This window comes from Octopus bimaculoides, chromosome 3 (genome assembly GCF_046866305.1).
Source record: "Octopus bimaculoides isolate indiv1 chromosome 3, ASM4686630v1, whole genome shotgun sequence".
Taxonomy (NCBI): Eukaryota; Metazoa; Mollusca; class Cephalopoda; order Octopoda; family Octopodidae; genus Octopus; species Octopus bimaculoides.
Genome location: NC_142930.1, coordinates 69,443,665 through 69,459,611, shown reverse-complemented (window position 1 = coordinate 69,459,611; position 15,947 = coordinate 69,443,665). Strand labels below are relative to the sequence as shown.

The following is a 15,947-nucleotide window of genomic DNA, read 5'->3' as shown; positions in this document are numbered from 1 at the left end:
GGAAACCGAGGTTATCTAAAACAGTGAAAATTGTGCGTGGCATGACAGGCGATAAATTACATTTCATGGGTGAAATGTGTGTAGATGTCACATTTCGAGGAGAAACACAAAACAAAAATATTCATTGTGGAGGATACAATCAATTTGTTTGGTTCAGATTAGTTGGACTTATGGCACCTCCCCATAAGTCTCTACTGCAAAAACATAAATGGTTCCATTAAAAATAAATCGTCTGAGGAATTGAAGAGAAAATTGAAAAAGATGTTTCTTCAAGTACTATTGGAGGACGTAGGTCTATGTAAAAAGAGTGAAGCCTGTTTTCAAGTAAGTGAAAATGCTGTACCTGTATTTAAATCTAACAGAAAAGTACCGTTCACAGCAATTAAGATCGTAAATGATGAGTTGGACAGACTGGAATCATCAAAAAGGTGGATTACTCTAAGTGGATGGCACCCACAGTTTGCATTAAAAAGAAAAATAATAAGATTAGGCTGTGTGCCGATTTCTCTACAGGATTGAACGAGTGCTTAAAGAGATGCCACCATCTACTTCAGAGGATATTTTCACAAAATTAAATGATGAAAAAATTTTCTCCAAATTGGATCTGTCTAATGTTTAATTACAGATTAAAGTAAATGACAAATGTTCAAAGTTTCTGACAATAAATACACATAGAGGATTGTACAGATATACCCAGTTACCTTTTGGATTAAAGGTTGCACCAACAATATTTCAGCAAATCACGGACACTATGTTATCTGATTGTGAATTTGGATGATATATTGATTAAGAGTAATTCACGTGAACAGCATGTGGAGCATATAAAAACTGTGTTCGGGAAAATTAAAAGAGTACGGGTTCACTTTGAATGCAGAAAAATGCGAATTCTTTTTGCCTCAAATTAGAAGAAAAAAGAAGCCTGATTGATTATCTTTGCTGTAAAAAAATTTCATAGGTTTCTACATGGTAGAAGTTTTCTGCTACAAATAGATCATCAACCATCGCTATCAATTTATACAGCGTACTGACTACAACATTGGGGTCTAATATTACTAAATTACTATTTCAAAATGCAGTATATTCCATCAGAAAAAATCTGTCATGCAGATTGTCTATCAAGACTAATTCCCCAAAATATGGAACCACTAGAAGATACTGTGATAGCTGCACTGCAGGCAGAAAATGAAATAAAGAGTATTATGATTAATGTTATCCAAGAACTGTCAGTGACTGCACAGGATATAAGAATGAAATCTGTAGGTGATGAGTATATTACAAAAATGAAAGAAACTTTAAAAAATAAACAGAATAAAAATACACATTTGAGTAGTTTCTCTATATGAGACAATATTCTGATGTATGCGCAAAGAATTGTAGTACCAACTACATTACAAAAACTTGTAGCAATTCCACAGCGGACACCCGGGAATGTCGTGGATGAAAGTGCTGATGAGGAGTTATGTCTATTGGCTGACTATGGACTGGGATATTGAAAATTTGGTGAGAACTTGTTGAGGTTGCATGCTTGTAGCTAAAGCCCCACCAATAAAATATCAGTCATGGCCAGAGACTGAGAATCCATGGTCTTGGTTACATAATGACTATGCCAGACTGGTGAATAGCACTTACTATCCAATCATGGTAGACAGCTGTGCAAAGTGGCCAGAGGTATGCAGGTGCAATAAACCAACCACTAAGACGACTGAAGTTCCTATATGAATTGTTTGCACGATACGGTGTTCCAGACACGTTAGTTTCTGATAATGGAACACAATTCTTGGGGTAGGAATTCAAGAATTTCTGTAAAATGCATGCAGTAAAGCATATTTTCACTCCACCCTACCATCCGAGGTCAAATGGGCAGGTAGAAAGATTCGTGGACAAGTTCAAAAGAGCGTTAAGAAAAGCTAGGAATGAATTAAGTAATGACAAAGCACTAACATTTTTTTTAGGGGTATATAGAGTAACCCCCGATCCAAGTACAAATTCAGGAAAGTCACCCTCAGAGTTGATGTTCATGAGAAGGATAAAATCAATTTTTGATAAGTTATTGCCAGAGAAAAAAAGATGTAAAGGAAATACAAAAGATGCAACAAAATATTTCAAAGTAGGAGATAAAGTACATTTTAAAACCTACAGAAATGGTAAAGAAGGCTGGTAGGATGAACTTGTAACCAAAAAGATAGGAAGTATGATGTATCAAATTAAAGGACTATGCTAGGAACACAGGAGACTCATACGTCAGCTAAAGAAGAGACATACCAAGGAATGGAGAGAAATTCTTATGGAAGTATTTTTTGATGTTTTCGATGTCCCAATATCAAAAGTAATGGAATAACATAGAACCAGCATGAGAAAGCAGAAGCAAACCGAACACCTTGAGATAAGGCCCAAGCAAAAAGGTACTAGAAAATAATAATGAATAAATAAAATTTCTCTTATTCCTTTGGAACTCAAAATCTCAAAAGGGGAGATGTTGTGGCAAGAGTATGACATCCTCTGAAGAGAATAGACGGGATCGCTACATATAAATAGTAGCGGCCTGATGTAGTCAGCATTTCATAGTTTGATCTTCAAAGTCCAGGTACATTTTACAGTTCGAGTTAGTGTGTTGGAAATGTTGATTGTTGGTTCGTAAAAGATCATTGGTTCATTACGTGTTTGTTACTGCTGCTGTTTCTATTTTGTATTGTTATAACACTGTTACAGTGTATTCTTTATCCATCATCGACAATATCAACCGTACTATGATATTGGAGATGTATGGATATAACACTTTCCTCTCTCAGTGACCATCAATACAGTTTCTGTTGAGATAATTTACCAGAGATCTGCCTTTTTATTACACATACCAATGGTCTTAACATCATCAGCAAAGCATTCACCCATGTCCTGCATGTGAACTTCTTAACTATGAGATTCCATCTGTCTCTTATCTTTTCAATTAGACGTTTCCTTTCAGGCTATATCATGATTATGTAGACTAATGGGACCCCCTCTGTGTAAGTTTTCGGTTGTCTATCAACTGCCTAAGGGTTTGGTTGTCTCCTACATTCTTCTTATTGTACATTAACTCATGTTTAAGGCTTGTACTGCAAATAACTGCAGCTGTCATTGAATCCTGAACCAATTCAAATAATGTTTGAGGCTATAAAGTAGGAACTCTCCTGTGCAAGAAACAAAGTTTAGCCTCATTTTAAAAAGACTTTCTTGTCAAAAGACATGTTATTCTTAGGGCTCTTCTTCCAATTTTTGAATATCATGGCAGTTGATATCTCATGTAGGGAGTTAGACTTTGGAGATATTAGCTATTAATAGTTTATTTATTATGATTATCTATTAATAATTTAATTAGAGAAAGAGAGCTTGGACTTGGAGAAAATAATCAAAGGGATATTTCAGTATCATTTTTACACACCAGCGATTTAAGTGATATCAAGGTTGAACATTTGTGAGTAGTAGGGAAGCGATTATGTTGTTGAGCATTGCATTAATGTTTTCATTAATGATGTAGGTCCCATAAAACCTTTGAACTTAGAAGCAAAGCCCATTTTGCCTCAAGAAATTTTTGCTAAGATGAGCAATGAGACTACAAGATATGCATGTCAACAGGAAAATACTACCTTCAGTCATCTTAGAATGTTTATCTTATCTAATGCTAATGGGTATAGACATGGCTGTATAGTTAAGAAGTTTACGTCCCAACCATATGGTTTCAAGCCCAGTCCCACTGCATGGACAAGTATCTTCTACTATAGGCCCAGGTCAAGTGGTAAATGGAAAATAAAAAAGCTCACTCCATCCATCCATCCATCCATCCATCCATCCATCCATCCATCCATCCATCCATCCATCCATCCATCCATCTATCTATCTATCTATCTATCTATCTATCTATCTATCTAAAAACAAAAAACATTTTGATTTAACATTCATCGAATGCGAACATCGTTTCATGCATTTGAAAAGAAAGCAAAAAAGAAATTAAAAATAACAAAGTCCTTTTTAAAACAAAAGGAAAGAGTAAAAAACAAAAGAAATCAGATGATCCATGCGTGCGAAAAAGAAAGAGGAAAAGAAAAGAAAAAAAAAGGCCTTTAAAAAGGGCAGCGGACGGGGAAAACAGGAGAGAACAATTGAAATGAGGAGAGCACTGATCTGATATCAGGAGAGGTTGGATTCATTGTTAGTGAATGTATATTGAGTGTCGACTGGCCTGTTACTGGTGAGTATTTGTGTATATTCTATTCACTTGATGTCCTTTTCTGGATATATTATAGTGTGGACATTCAAAACAGGCCAGCAATATTAATAATTGTTATTTCCTTGCAGAATAACATTTATATTATATATTTTGTACCTTATTAAGTATTATTGTAGTTAATTTCCAAGTAGCATTTTAACTTTAATCTGTGTGTTCGTTTTCTTTAAGTCTTGAACGTAGCAATACACACACACACACACACACACATACATATACATATATATACATATATATATATATACATATATATATATATATGTATGTGTATATATCTTTATGTATATGTATGTTTGTGTGATTGAATTCATATTGCCCTCATGTTTGCAAGTTTATAATGAATGACTTCATGACAGTGCCATTTGCTTGCAGTCCACAATGAGATTATGTCTGGACTTTTCAACATGTCTTGACATATTGCATGGTCTTTGTAAATAAAGGGTTCATTCATGTAGTGTCATTAGTTTCCAGTTTTCTGCATAAAACATGTCTAGGTTATCAGTTTTTTTGATGGACTTGGAGATTGCTTTCTCACTCAGAAACAAATGGTATTGAGATCAGGAAAAGCATCAGACTATAGAAAACCTCTGTTCCAACATACTCTCATCTGACCCATGCCAGCATGAATAAGTAGACATTAAAATAGTGATGAGCTGTGCAACTTCCAAGTTACAAAGATTACTGGAACACAAATTCACCTCTGAGATAGGAAAACAATACCCAGGAATTTCTATCTTGTAAATATAAGTAAGAACACCTATGTACAATCAACCTATCTGTATTCAACCGACTGATAAGACGAGTAAAGATTAATAGCTACTTGTAAAAACCACATTCACTATGTGCACCAGTAATCATTATATCCTATCATTAAATTTCATCTAAATTCATGCAGTGATAATAGTTTTATGATTTTTATACTGATCTAATTGCATTTCATCAGTATTTCTAGTTTCTTATAGGATTGGGAGATGTATGTAGAAAATGAACTACAGAAATTTGAGAGTTAATGATCAGTTTACTGTTACATCTAATTTTCATGTTTAGAGGAAAATTTGATCATTGTTAGCAGGGCATGGTGACAATTCTGGCCGTATTTCAAACTTATTAGATATTGTCAATGGAACATAGTCATCTTGACATCACTTCCTTTACGTTTTATGCAACTATGGTTAGTCACAATTAAAGATGAATCTTAATAACTACCATGATAGATGCAGCTATAATTAGTACTTGAAACTTCAAAAACTAGGAATATAGTGCTAAAGCACCGATATGAAAGATATTGAAAATAGTGCAATCAGGTTAATATGATGAACATTGTAATGTAGGCAGCTGGTGAGCTCTGATCTGTTACTTTTGTTCAGTTCCTAATTGTAGTTATTTCACCTACTTAGTTAACGCTGCACAGAAAGTTATGAATGCCATTCCATTCCTTGAATTCGTTGTCTGATCATAATGACAAATCAGCAGTTAACTCTGTGTTGTTAATATTTTGTTATTCTGTTACTTGTTTCAGTCATTAGACTGCAACCATGCTGGGGCACTGCCTTAAAGGGTTTTAGTCAAAGAAATCAACCCCAGGATTTATTCTTTGTAAGCCTAGTACTTATTCTATTGGTCTCTTTTGCTAAACGACTAAGTTACATGGATATAAGTACACTAACCTCAGTTGTCAAGCAATGGTGGTGGGGACAAACAAAAGACACACACACACACACACACACACACACATATACATATATACGATGGGCTTCTTTTAGTTTCCATCTACCAAAGCCACTCACAAGACTTTGGTCAGCCTGGGGCTATAGAAGACACTTGCCCAAGGTGCCATGCAGTGGGACTGAATCTGGAACCATGTGGTTGGGAAGCAAGCATCTTACAATATAACCATGCTTGCACCCAATGTGAAATGAATAAATATTTATCTGTCATTTTAATTAAATTATTCAAAGTATTACATAGAATTCAGACAGTAGCTTTGTTTTTGTCCCCACATTGCTTCTTAACCTCTGTAGATCTTATACAAAATATTCTGTTCCTTTCTTACTTTTTAAAATTATATTTCTCTTATATGTTATCCCTACCCACATCACTAAATATACTAGCTTCCTTCTTCTTTCCTACTGTTATGCTGCATTATGGCCATATAGGGCCATCAACTGTGCCTTTCTCTCAACAACTACAACAAAGGTGGTTGAAACCGAGGCTATATTCTTAACCCCAAATTGTGTTGCTGTAACATTTATAGCAGAACTGTTCTTTCAACATGATTTATTTTATATATTTGCATTGAGCTGCTGAAGACAATGTTGGCAGCCTCTTAAAATTACCTGCTCTATTTCTGTGTTCTTCCAGCTTGTTAATGATTTTGAGTTTAATAACCTGTAACTTCCTTGCATATAAAAATTTTCAGTCACTTTCTACAAGCTGTAACCTACATTAGAATTTTATTATTTCAGACTGAAATATATTCCAAAGGTGAAGGTAGATGTTAAAAGTATTTTTAAAGAGACCATGTTTCACTTTTATATCTTATATATTTGAAATGATGGTGTGGAAGTAAATTTAGTCAAAAGCGATAATTGGTATCAAATTAAGACCACTGATGAACTTTTTGGTGAGGAATTTATAGAAGCTATATCTGTTCTGTATAGATAAAGTAAAGTGATATCTTACAGATAGACTAGTTGTCAGCGAAATGTAGGCCTAAGATCATAGGCTAGGGATTTATATACGCTTATTAGCTTTGATAATTAGTAAAATGTTATCAAGTATGCCAGGATATTCAGTAGCTGGATGAAAAAGGGAAGTTCTCATATTATTTTGAAATGAAACAAAAATGTTTTTTTTTTTCCCAAGAATACTGAATTGTTTTGAAAGGTATTGAAATCATCATCATCATCATCATCATCATCATCATAATTGTGATAATTGTAGTGATTCTGATTCATCATTAATGTTGTCGCTTTAACATTACTGAACATCAGTATCATCATCACCACTGTAATTGTCATTTTTTCTTCTTATCATTGTAATAGTAATACATTGCTATATCATTTCATCAAATTATTCTTCCATGTTTCAGTTAAAAAACATATCTAATATCATCTACATCATGAAAATGTAAAAGTTTCAAGGAGATATGAAATAGATAACTTCAAGGGTGAGTCTTGAAGTGAATACATCTTTAAATAAGAGCATTCGGAGAGTACAAACCTCTGCCAAGGCAACACTAATGTCCTCTCAACGATTAGCCAGAGATGATTTTTAAAACGAGAATATCTGAAATAAACTCAACTGCTCTAACAAATGAGACTACTAAAAATGAACCTGACCGCTCTCAAAAGTTAAGTAAAAAAAAAATAGAAAAATAATCCAGAATCCTTGTCTGGTACCGGATCAATCAGTTCATGCCAGTCATGAGGCCAAACATCCCTGAAATTTTTCATCTAAATCCATCCAGCAGTTCTTGAGATATCTTGTCCACGACAGGCAAACAAACAAATAAACACGACTGAAAACAATACCTCCGCCTTCACTAAGGCAGAGGTGATAATAGAACATAAGTAAGATTCAGTTGAATTAGGAACTTAAATTGAGGCACCTCATTAGGTCAGAATAATATACACAAACAACAATATTATGTAAATATCGAACTTGGTACATAAGTATCAGCCGAATGATATTCTTGCAGTGTATGTAGACAATTAGACCCAGCCGGGTGAAGGAAGCTGCTCTTGAGCTATTCAAACATCTCCATTATATTAAATATATGGTCCATAATATTTACAAAGGGCAGATTCCAAGACAGGTGAATAAAATATGAATAATAGAAGAGGTACAAGTGTCATTCCATTATGGTCATTTCTAACGACTCCTTTATGGTTTCTTTATAATGTAATGTTTTCATTAATCAATTAAAGGAGCCATTAGAAACAGCTGTAACGGTTTGACACTTGTACCTCTACTGTTACTCATTTATATTCTATAAATAATAGGATGTAATATATTGATACATTGAGTTAAAAAAGCCTTTGGTAGGAAAAAAAAGATTGAAGTTTACACTTGGGAAAACAAAGCCATCCTGCAGATAGCAGATAACTTTTTTTCATTTAAGGTTTCTTTTTAAACTCAATATATTACATACTATTTTATTAATAGTTATATCTACTTTGAGATTCACCCTGAAAAAAATGATTCATTTAATCATTGTTTTAAATATAAACTCATATATATATACAAAATTTATTATAGTGATGAACATTTTTAACCATTTTGCATTCAGTTTTGTTGATGTTGGTTATTGGTTATTGTTTTTAAGTTGTTGTTTGTCCTCAGGTCCAGACTGTTGGAACTGACTCATGATCAATGATGCTCCAGTTTTGACTACTTTGTTTTGTTTTTTTGTTTTTTTTATACATAGACAAAATGTATATAGGTCTTGGTTATGTAATGTCTTCTTTCAAAAAAAATCATTGTATTGTGTTGTTTTAATTATTAACAATGTTATTTGAAAAAAAAGTTGCTTTTTCTATTACTAATCACTCGGTCAGGAAGTAAGGAGTGGAATATATTTTATGTTAATAAGTCTGACTAGACCAAGCAGAATTACTTGCACAACATAAAGGTTGTAGTTGTAAAGTTCGAATTTATATCTTTTGATGAATAGTTCAGCTCTTTAACACCATATCTCTTGTACTCCATTCCTACATCTACTATATTTCTTCTCATACATTCATTGAGCCTTATGTGCAATTCTATTGTGCACCTACTCACACAGACATTTTGCTTCTACTGGTGTTACCACTGCTCCTCTACACCTACTACCATTGTGCCTATGCACCCACTGCCATTGTACTTCCCCACTCACTGTTATTGTACCTCTATATTCATTGTCATTGTACTTCTACTCTTACTGCCATTGTACAAGGGTTGTACTGAAGTAACGCAAGAGTGGATGTAACTTTTTTATTAAGTAATACAGGTTATTCGAATTGCAGACATTGGCAGACTAACTCTTACTCTCTTGTAACTCTTCTTCCTGTTCTTCTTCCTTGCTGGTAAATAATGGGTTCCAGGCAGAAGCAATGAGTCATAATTAAGTTTTTGACAAAAGAGTGGGTTGCAGGCTATCTGACATCCACAGAGTGCTACAGGTTGTTTATAGAATTAAGACTATTGACAAGAATTATATGTACAGATGGAGGAAGAAGTTTAAAGAAGGGAGAAACCAACATTGAAAACAAATCACCACACACTGGAAGGCCATCAGCTTTGACCACTGATACAAATCCTTAGAGAGTAGATGAACTGATTTATGCTAACAGACATGCCACATTCTGTGAGCTTGTTGAACGACTGGACTATGGTCATAATGCCTTACAGAAGATGGAAGACTTTGGGTATCAGAAAGTGAGTGCAAACTGGGTATCTCAGGATTGATACTCAATTTGAAGGAGGGAAGGGTGGAAATTGGCTCTGATCTGTTGAATGCTTTTGAAGCCAATGAAGACAATTTTTTTTTTTTTTTTTTTTTTTTTTTTTTTTTTTGATCTGGTGATAGGAGATGAAATGTGAATATATTTTTATGTCTGGAAATTAAGTTTCAGTCCTTAGAATGGCACCTACATCTCCAAAGCTTAAGAAATTCAAGAGCCAGTGATTGGCCCAGAAGGTCTTTTTGACTGTATTTTGGGATGACAAGGACACAGTTTTCATTGATTTTCTGGAATATGACTGTACCATGTATAGCAAGTGACACATTGAGATACTCAAAAAGCTTAAGGAAGCCGTTAGGAGGAAGAGACCAATCAAAATTCTGAAAACGATTCACATTCACCATGACAATGCATGACTACATACATCCTTGGCAAGAAATCAGACAATCAGCAAATTAGGCTGGTTAAAGGTTGCCTCCTCACTGTATAGTCTAGATCTGGCACCTTCTGGCTCCCACTTGCTTGGTCCTGTAAAGGACAGTCTTTGGGGACAAAGATCTAATGACAGAGATGAAGTGAAAATGGGTGTGAAGAAGTGTTTACAAGAGTGCACACATGAATTTTTTTTCAAACTGAATTTGAGAGTTGGGTTCTACAAGGGGGGAAAATGCATTGTTTGTGATGGAGTTTATGTTGGGTAGTACTTTTGTATAGAGGAAAAGTTATTCAACCAACAAATGCAATTTGAGCAAACCATATCAGTTAATAAAAAAGTTATGCTCATTTTTACATAATTTTGGTTCAGCCCTTGCCCCTCTACTCTCACTGCTTTCTTACCTTTACATTCACTGCTATTATATTTCTACTCTCACTACTATTGTACGTTTGCTTTTACTGTTGTCATGCCTCTGCACTCGATACTTTTTTATCACTTTTTTTTCCTGCCTTTGTATGTCTGCAATAATAGTTGCTATGAAAAGGTTCATTATTGTGAAATATCACTATTCTGTTAATAAACAGAAGCATTGAAGGACTGTTTGAGATGTTGTGCATAGTAATGTTTATTTACATCTTGAGTTCAATTTGTACTAAGATTGACTTTGCTTTTCAGCTCTCCTGGGTCTGTAAAGTAATGGTCATTTACTGGGATTGATTCATTCAACTATACCCTGCCCATCCACCAAACAACAAATTTGTAGTCTCATGGTTTTGTAGGAAATAGTTTGGCTATTACTAAAATAATTATGCCAATTAATTCCAAATTATCTGTATCAGATAATTGTGATTGATATATTAATATTTGTTTGAGTTTGAATATTTTAAATCTGGAGTCACTCATCTTAATAGTTCCTGGTCAGTATTTGACTAATATAGCCTGCCAATGCGATTTGCCTCTTTGCATGATTATATCCTTACAGAGATCACACTCCTTACGTTACACCTTTAATATTAAAGCAAAAATGAATTATGTTTGATTTTAGTGATAATTTGATTTCTTATATATTTGTAAATCATTTTTAATTTCAGAAAAAGCTCCCTGAAACTGGTATTGGCCATACTATGGTAGAATCAGCAAATACGTTGGGTTTGGACTCAGTGTTGGGGTAAATACACATTTCTTCCACTTATTTCTTATTTCCAGAACGTTGTACTTTACATTTTATATGGCAACATATCATTTACATTTTTTTTCACTACCATTGGAGCATGAAGCACTCCTCAGAACTGCAGGTTTTTGAGATGGTTGTGATCTGTAAACAGTTTTGAGTAGGAACCAGAAAGAGAAGTATGAACATGCAATATGTAGGTGCACATGGAATTTGTAAAACAGAAGAGAAGAATAAAAGCACAATGCACATGTCAAAATAAAATGGAAATGGGGAATAAAAGCACTATGTCAAACAAGTTATATGATGGTCTGCATGCCAAATCTGACACTACTATCACACAGCTTTGCTGCAATTTTCTTGTTGGTATTATGGAAAAACGTTTTTGTATCTTCTTTATTGAAAACTTAACAAACTCTTGCTGTTCATCTAGTATACAGATGCCTAACAAGGCTCTTCCTAAAGTAAACAGCTTATTTAGAAATTTATGCAGCTAGCACTGTAAGGCAGTAATCTGAAGATGATTTAATGATCTTTATAGTGGTAAACATTCCATCTTTCATGATTAAATGATTTTAGCTATTATCTGACCAGAAAAAAAATTAGATATTTATGAAGAAGCAAAAAGATGAGTTTCAATAAACATTCTTTGCTAAGCCATCTTGATATAAATTTACGAAGGAAATGTAATTTGAAACATAATATTCTAGCTTGCATTTGACGATTTGAGAAAGGTAGCTGATAAATATATTAGGGTGCACAGTAATACTATCTTGACAGAAATAGTTTTTTTTTTTAGTTGTTTATTTAAAAAAAACAGAAATTAGTAGTAGTTTGATAACTTATTTTGACTATAAGAAAACAGTTACTTTCAACAATATATATGTATGCTAAAGAAACAGTTCATATTATACACTTATATGCTTTAAATATTCTTAAATTGATGTCAAATTTTCTGGTATTATTGATACTGTCAGTAATTGCATTATGTTAAATCAAAATTTTCTTGTTTCGCCTTTAATAATTTAACCCTTTAGCAGTTAAACAGGCCCAAATAGTCTACATGTTTCATGTTAAAACTGACGAGATCTAGCCTCTTGAACCTATCCTACAATGTCATTCTAAAAATAAACAATCAGGTTACCAAAATCTCAAAGCTATGAGATAATGTATGAGAACTTCAAAACAATGTGGATAACTCAGTCTTTCATTTGAAAGAGTAATTTGAAGGCTAAAGGGTTAAAAGTGTAAAAAAAGATCCTCTTTCTGTTTATAGATTGAACTGTCAGTGATTAAATGAATGGATATAATTACTAGTCATCAGTATACTCTTTAGACTTAGTGACACCACTGTAGAATGTTAGCATTGATAGATGTTTAAAGGCTAAATCATTTGATTAATTGAACATTTTTACTGATGTTTATCTACAAATGTTGATATTTAGTTTGGAAGTCAGCTTAAGAAACTCTGTATAGATGATGAGGCACATGAGGTTGGCATGCATGTGGAAACTTCCAAAGACTTTTAAAGTGAAAACTAAAATGGAAACTTCTAAGCCTCCTTTACTGTTTAAGTGAGGAGACAGGCAGAGAACATCTCATGATGATAAACAGGGGAGGTAGCATATTTCTATCAAACACAGGGATATACTCTAAATGCAGTCTAGGTTGCTAATGCACTACTACGTATATGAGAAGTGAGAGGGTGTGATGAAGTTTTTTTTTTGTTTAAATTTTGTTCATATTTCATACTTTGAAAGTTGGATGTTTTTCAAAAGAACAAAGGAACAATAGGGACCAAGTAAATTGTGTAGATGTTCACTGTATTTTTGTTAATAAGGATGCAAACAGCAATGAATTCAGTATTACATCTCTAACTCTCTCAGGTTTGTAAAACCTGAGCACAGTTTTTATTTTGGTTTATGTAAATAGGATTTATGGAAATATACTTGTTAATGATAATTACTAGATAATGTTAATTGATAATTATTTTTTTTTATCATTTGTTATGTTGGTGAATTTAAATTTTTTTCCCTTTGTTTTAGTAATGTATTCCTCCTATGTGGTGAGTGCCAAAATGGTCAAGCTAAAGAGCTGTTAAATTATGAATTGGATGTAGAATCCACTGTATTAAATCCATTGAATTTAATTCTTGAAGTAAGTATCACAGGTTTCACAAATAACACATATGTTCTAGTTGTATTTCAATTCTGAAATATGCAACAATTTTTGTTGTATAGAAAAGATTGCTCAATAAAAAGGTTGTGTGGTTACCTATAACTGCTACACATTACTTTCCTTGTTCTATAACATTGTAACAAAAGGTATAGTGTACCTGGTTAAATCATAGCATATAGGGCGAATTGTTATTTCTCATAAATGTTTCTTAATTTGTTGTTTCTCTGCCATAAAAGGACTTGAACAGAACTAGTTTGGCCAAGTGGACAATAATAGTTTCAAAATCAAGAATGATAGACCAGGTAGTAGAGTTATTAACAAGAAAAATAATAATAATAAAAATTAATAAATATTAGGGTAATAATAGAAGTAATATGTACTTAGAAAGCTATAGTCAGCAGCTTACGTTTAGAGGAAATGGCTTCTGGGCTACAAAATAGTGACTACATATAATCATTCAACTTGACAGAATTAGTTGACAAATCTCTGCAAAGTATACTTCTTAGTCTAAAGAAAAAAGGAGAATACATTGGGGAGTATATTCCTAGATATATTGATAAGAAATAGTTGACATAGTCATGGCTACAATATTATAGGTTAACAGGATCTGGCTGAATGAAGATAAACAACTATATATGTAGGCTTGATTGTACCTGAAAATCTTTGAAACTAACTCTTAATAAACCTTCCCCCTGTGGACAACAATACAATGTTAATAATGTTGAAATAAGGAGCAGCTATCATACCATGCTGCAATGTAGTTCTACAAATTTATGCTAGAAAAAATAGATTAAGAAACCTAGAAGAAAGGTTTGTTTTGTGTAGCATTCTTAGAAAATGTAATTGCTTCTGAGCCTTATCCTTCAAGGAACCAGTGTAGCTGTAACATGGGAAGTTCTCTTTATAGATTCTAAAGAATTTAAAGCTAAACTGATTAGGTTTCTATCCTCACAGCTCTTCTGCTTCTACTCTCATGTGATTAATAAACAACATTTTCATATATGTGTCCTTTGCCCATAGATAACTCATGACATGGTAAAAGTCTCTAGGAATTATATTGTCGACAAGTTTATTTTACTTAATAGACAATGAATTAGAAATTTAGAGTTTATATGATCCATGACTAGTCTCTATTAAAATCACTTAATACTATGTAACTGCTTTTGGTTACTTGTCTTTTTGTTCAGTGTCTATCTATTTTAGTTTTGAACTCTAATGAAACCAAGTTTTTAAAGTGTACCTTACTACTGTGTGGTAAATTTCAAGTTAAAGCTATTTCTCTTCACATATGACACCATTGTAAAGGCTTAGTCATCATACATTGTCATTTTGTCTTCTCTATAAATCACATGTAAAGCTAAATAGTATTGTGCAGTAGAATCCATGGTTGAATGGTCATTGAATAATCAAAACATTCATTGCAGAAAATATATAGAATATATCTTGCATCTTGGGAGGGTCATTGTGCCAATCATAATAACATGCACTGATTCAATATCACTTCTTTATTAGTCTATTGGCTAAATATCTAACTAAGTAATTGATTGTTTGTTAAAGAATAAACTAGTTGTTTGTTAGTCAAAGTCTTTTTGTCGCTCATTGACTTGTCTTGTCCTCTCTCCTCAAGGTCAAAGTCTAGAATATGTAAACAATGATAAATTACTGGTGTTCATTAGCGTTAATAAATTCTGATATTTTACCATCATAATTAATATTGGCATAAAAGATATTGATAATAGAGATTTTATATGTTATTGTTGTTTAGCTTCAGGTCAGCTCTGATCCAATTGACCTATAATCAAAGATGTTCTATCTGTGACTATGCTGTCTGATTTTCTAATAGTGTATCTAGGACTACATTATTTAATGTGCCTTTTTTTTTAAAGATAATATGATGTGATTTGAGGAATATTTGACCATTGTTTCTAGCCATTCAAATGACCTGTCAATGCTTCCTCAATGGTATAAAATTCAAAATGATATGCAGTACTGAGACAATATTAGAGATGATAGAGAACCTGCAGAGATGGATAGAAGAAGGATATTTATAAGGTTTTGAATTCTAGAGAAAATGGAAATATGATTCCTTAGATGTGTTATGTTAACCTGAATGAAAAGCTGAAGTGAGCTGTGGAAGTGGTTGGTTACTAAAGACATACTGAATGTGCACAGGAAGGACAGCTTCCCTTTTGTGAACATGTGATATGGATGAACTGGAAAGAAAATGTTCCCCATATATTGACACGAATTAATACCTGTAGTAGAGTCCAAAAAAAAAAAAAAGACAAAGACAGATCAGATGTGGAGAGATTGAACCTCACAAGCATGATAATATAAAAATGAGATGAGTAGCAATATATGTTGCAGACTTGTCCATGCAATTATTGTCTTATGTTCTTAAACAAATCACATTATCTCAGTCAACTTAATTGAGTAGTCATTACCACTGTTGAATAC

At 33.2% G+C, this 15,947-nt stretch overlaps 1 protein-coding gene across 6 annotated transcripts in view; it reads left to right on the top strand.

Moving 5' to 3' along the window:
* Positions 1-15,947, top strand: part of LOC106880939 (rho GTPase-activating protein 44) — a 225,981-nt gene that overhangs the window by 103,994 nt on the left and 106,040 nt on the right. For all 6 annotated transcript variants that reach the window (XM_089349202.1, XM_089349199.1, XM_089349198.1 and 3 more), the window contains exons 3-4: positions 11,233-11,309; positions 13,358-13,469. In XM_089349202.1, coding sequence (XP_089205328.1) covers positions 11,233-11,309; positions 13,358-13,469 — 189 coding nt within the window. The remainder of the gene's footprint in view (positions 1-11,232; positions 11,310-13,357; positions 13,470-15,947) is intronic.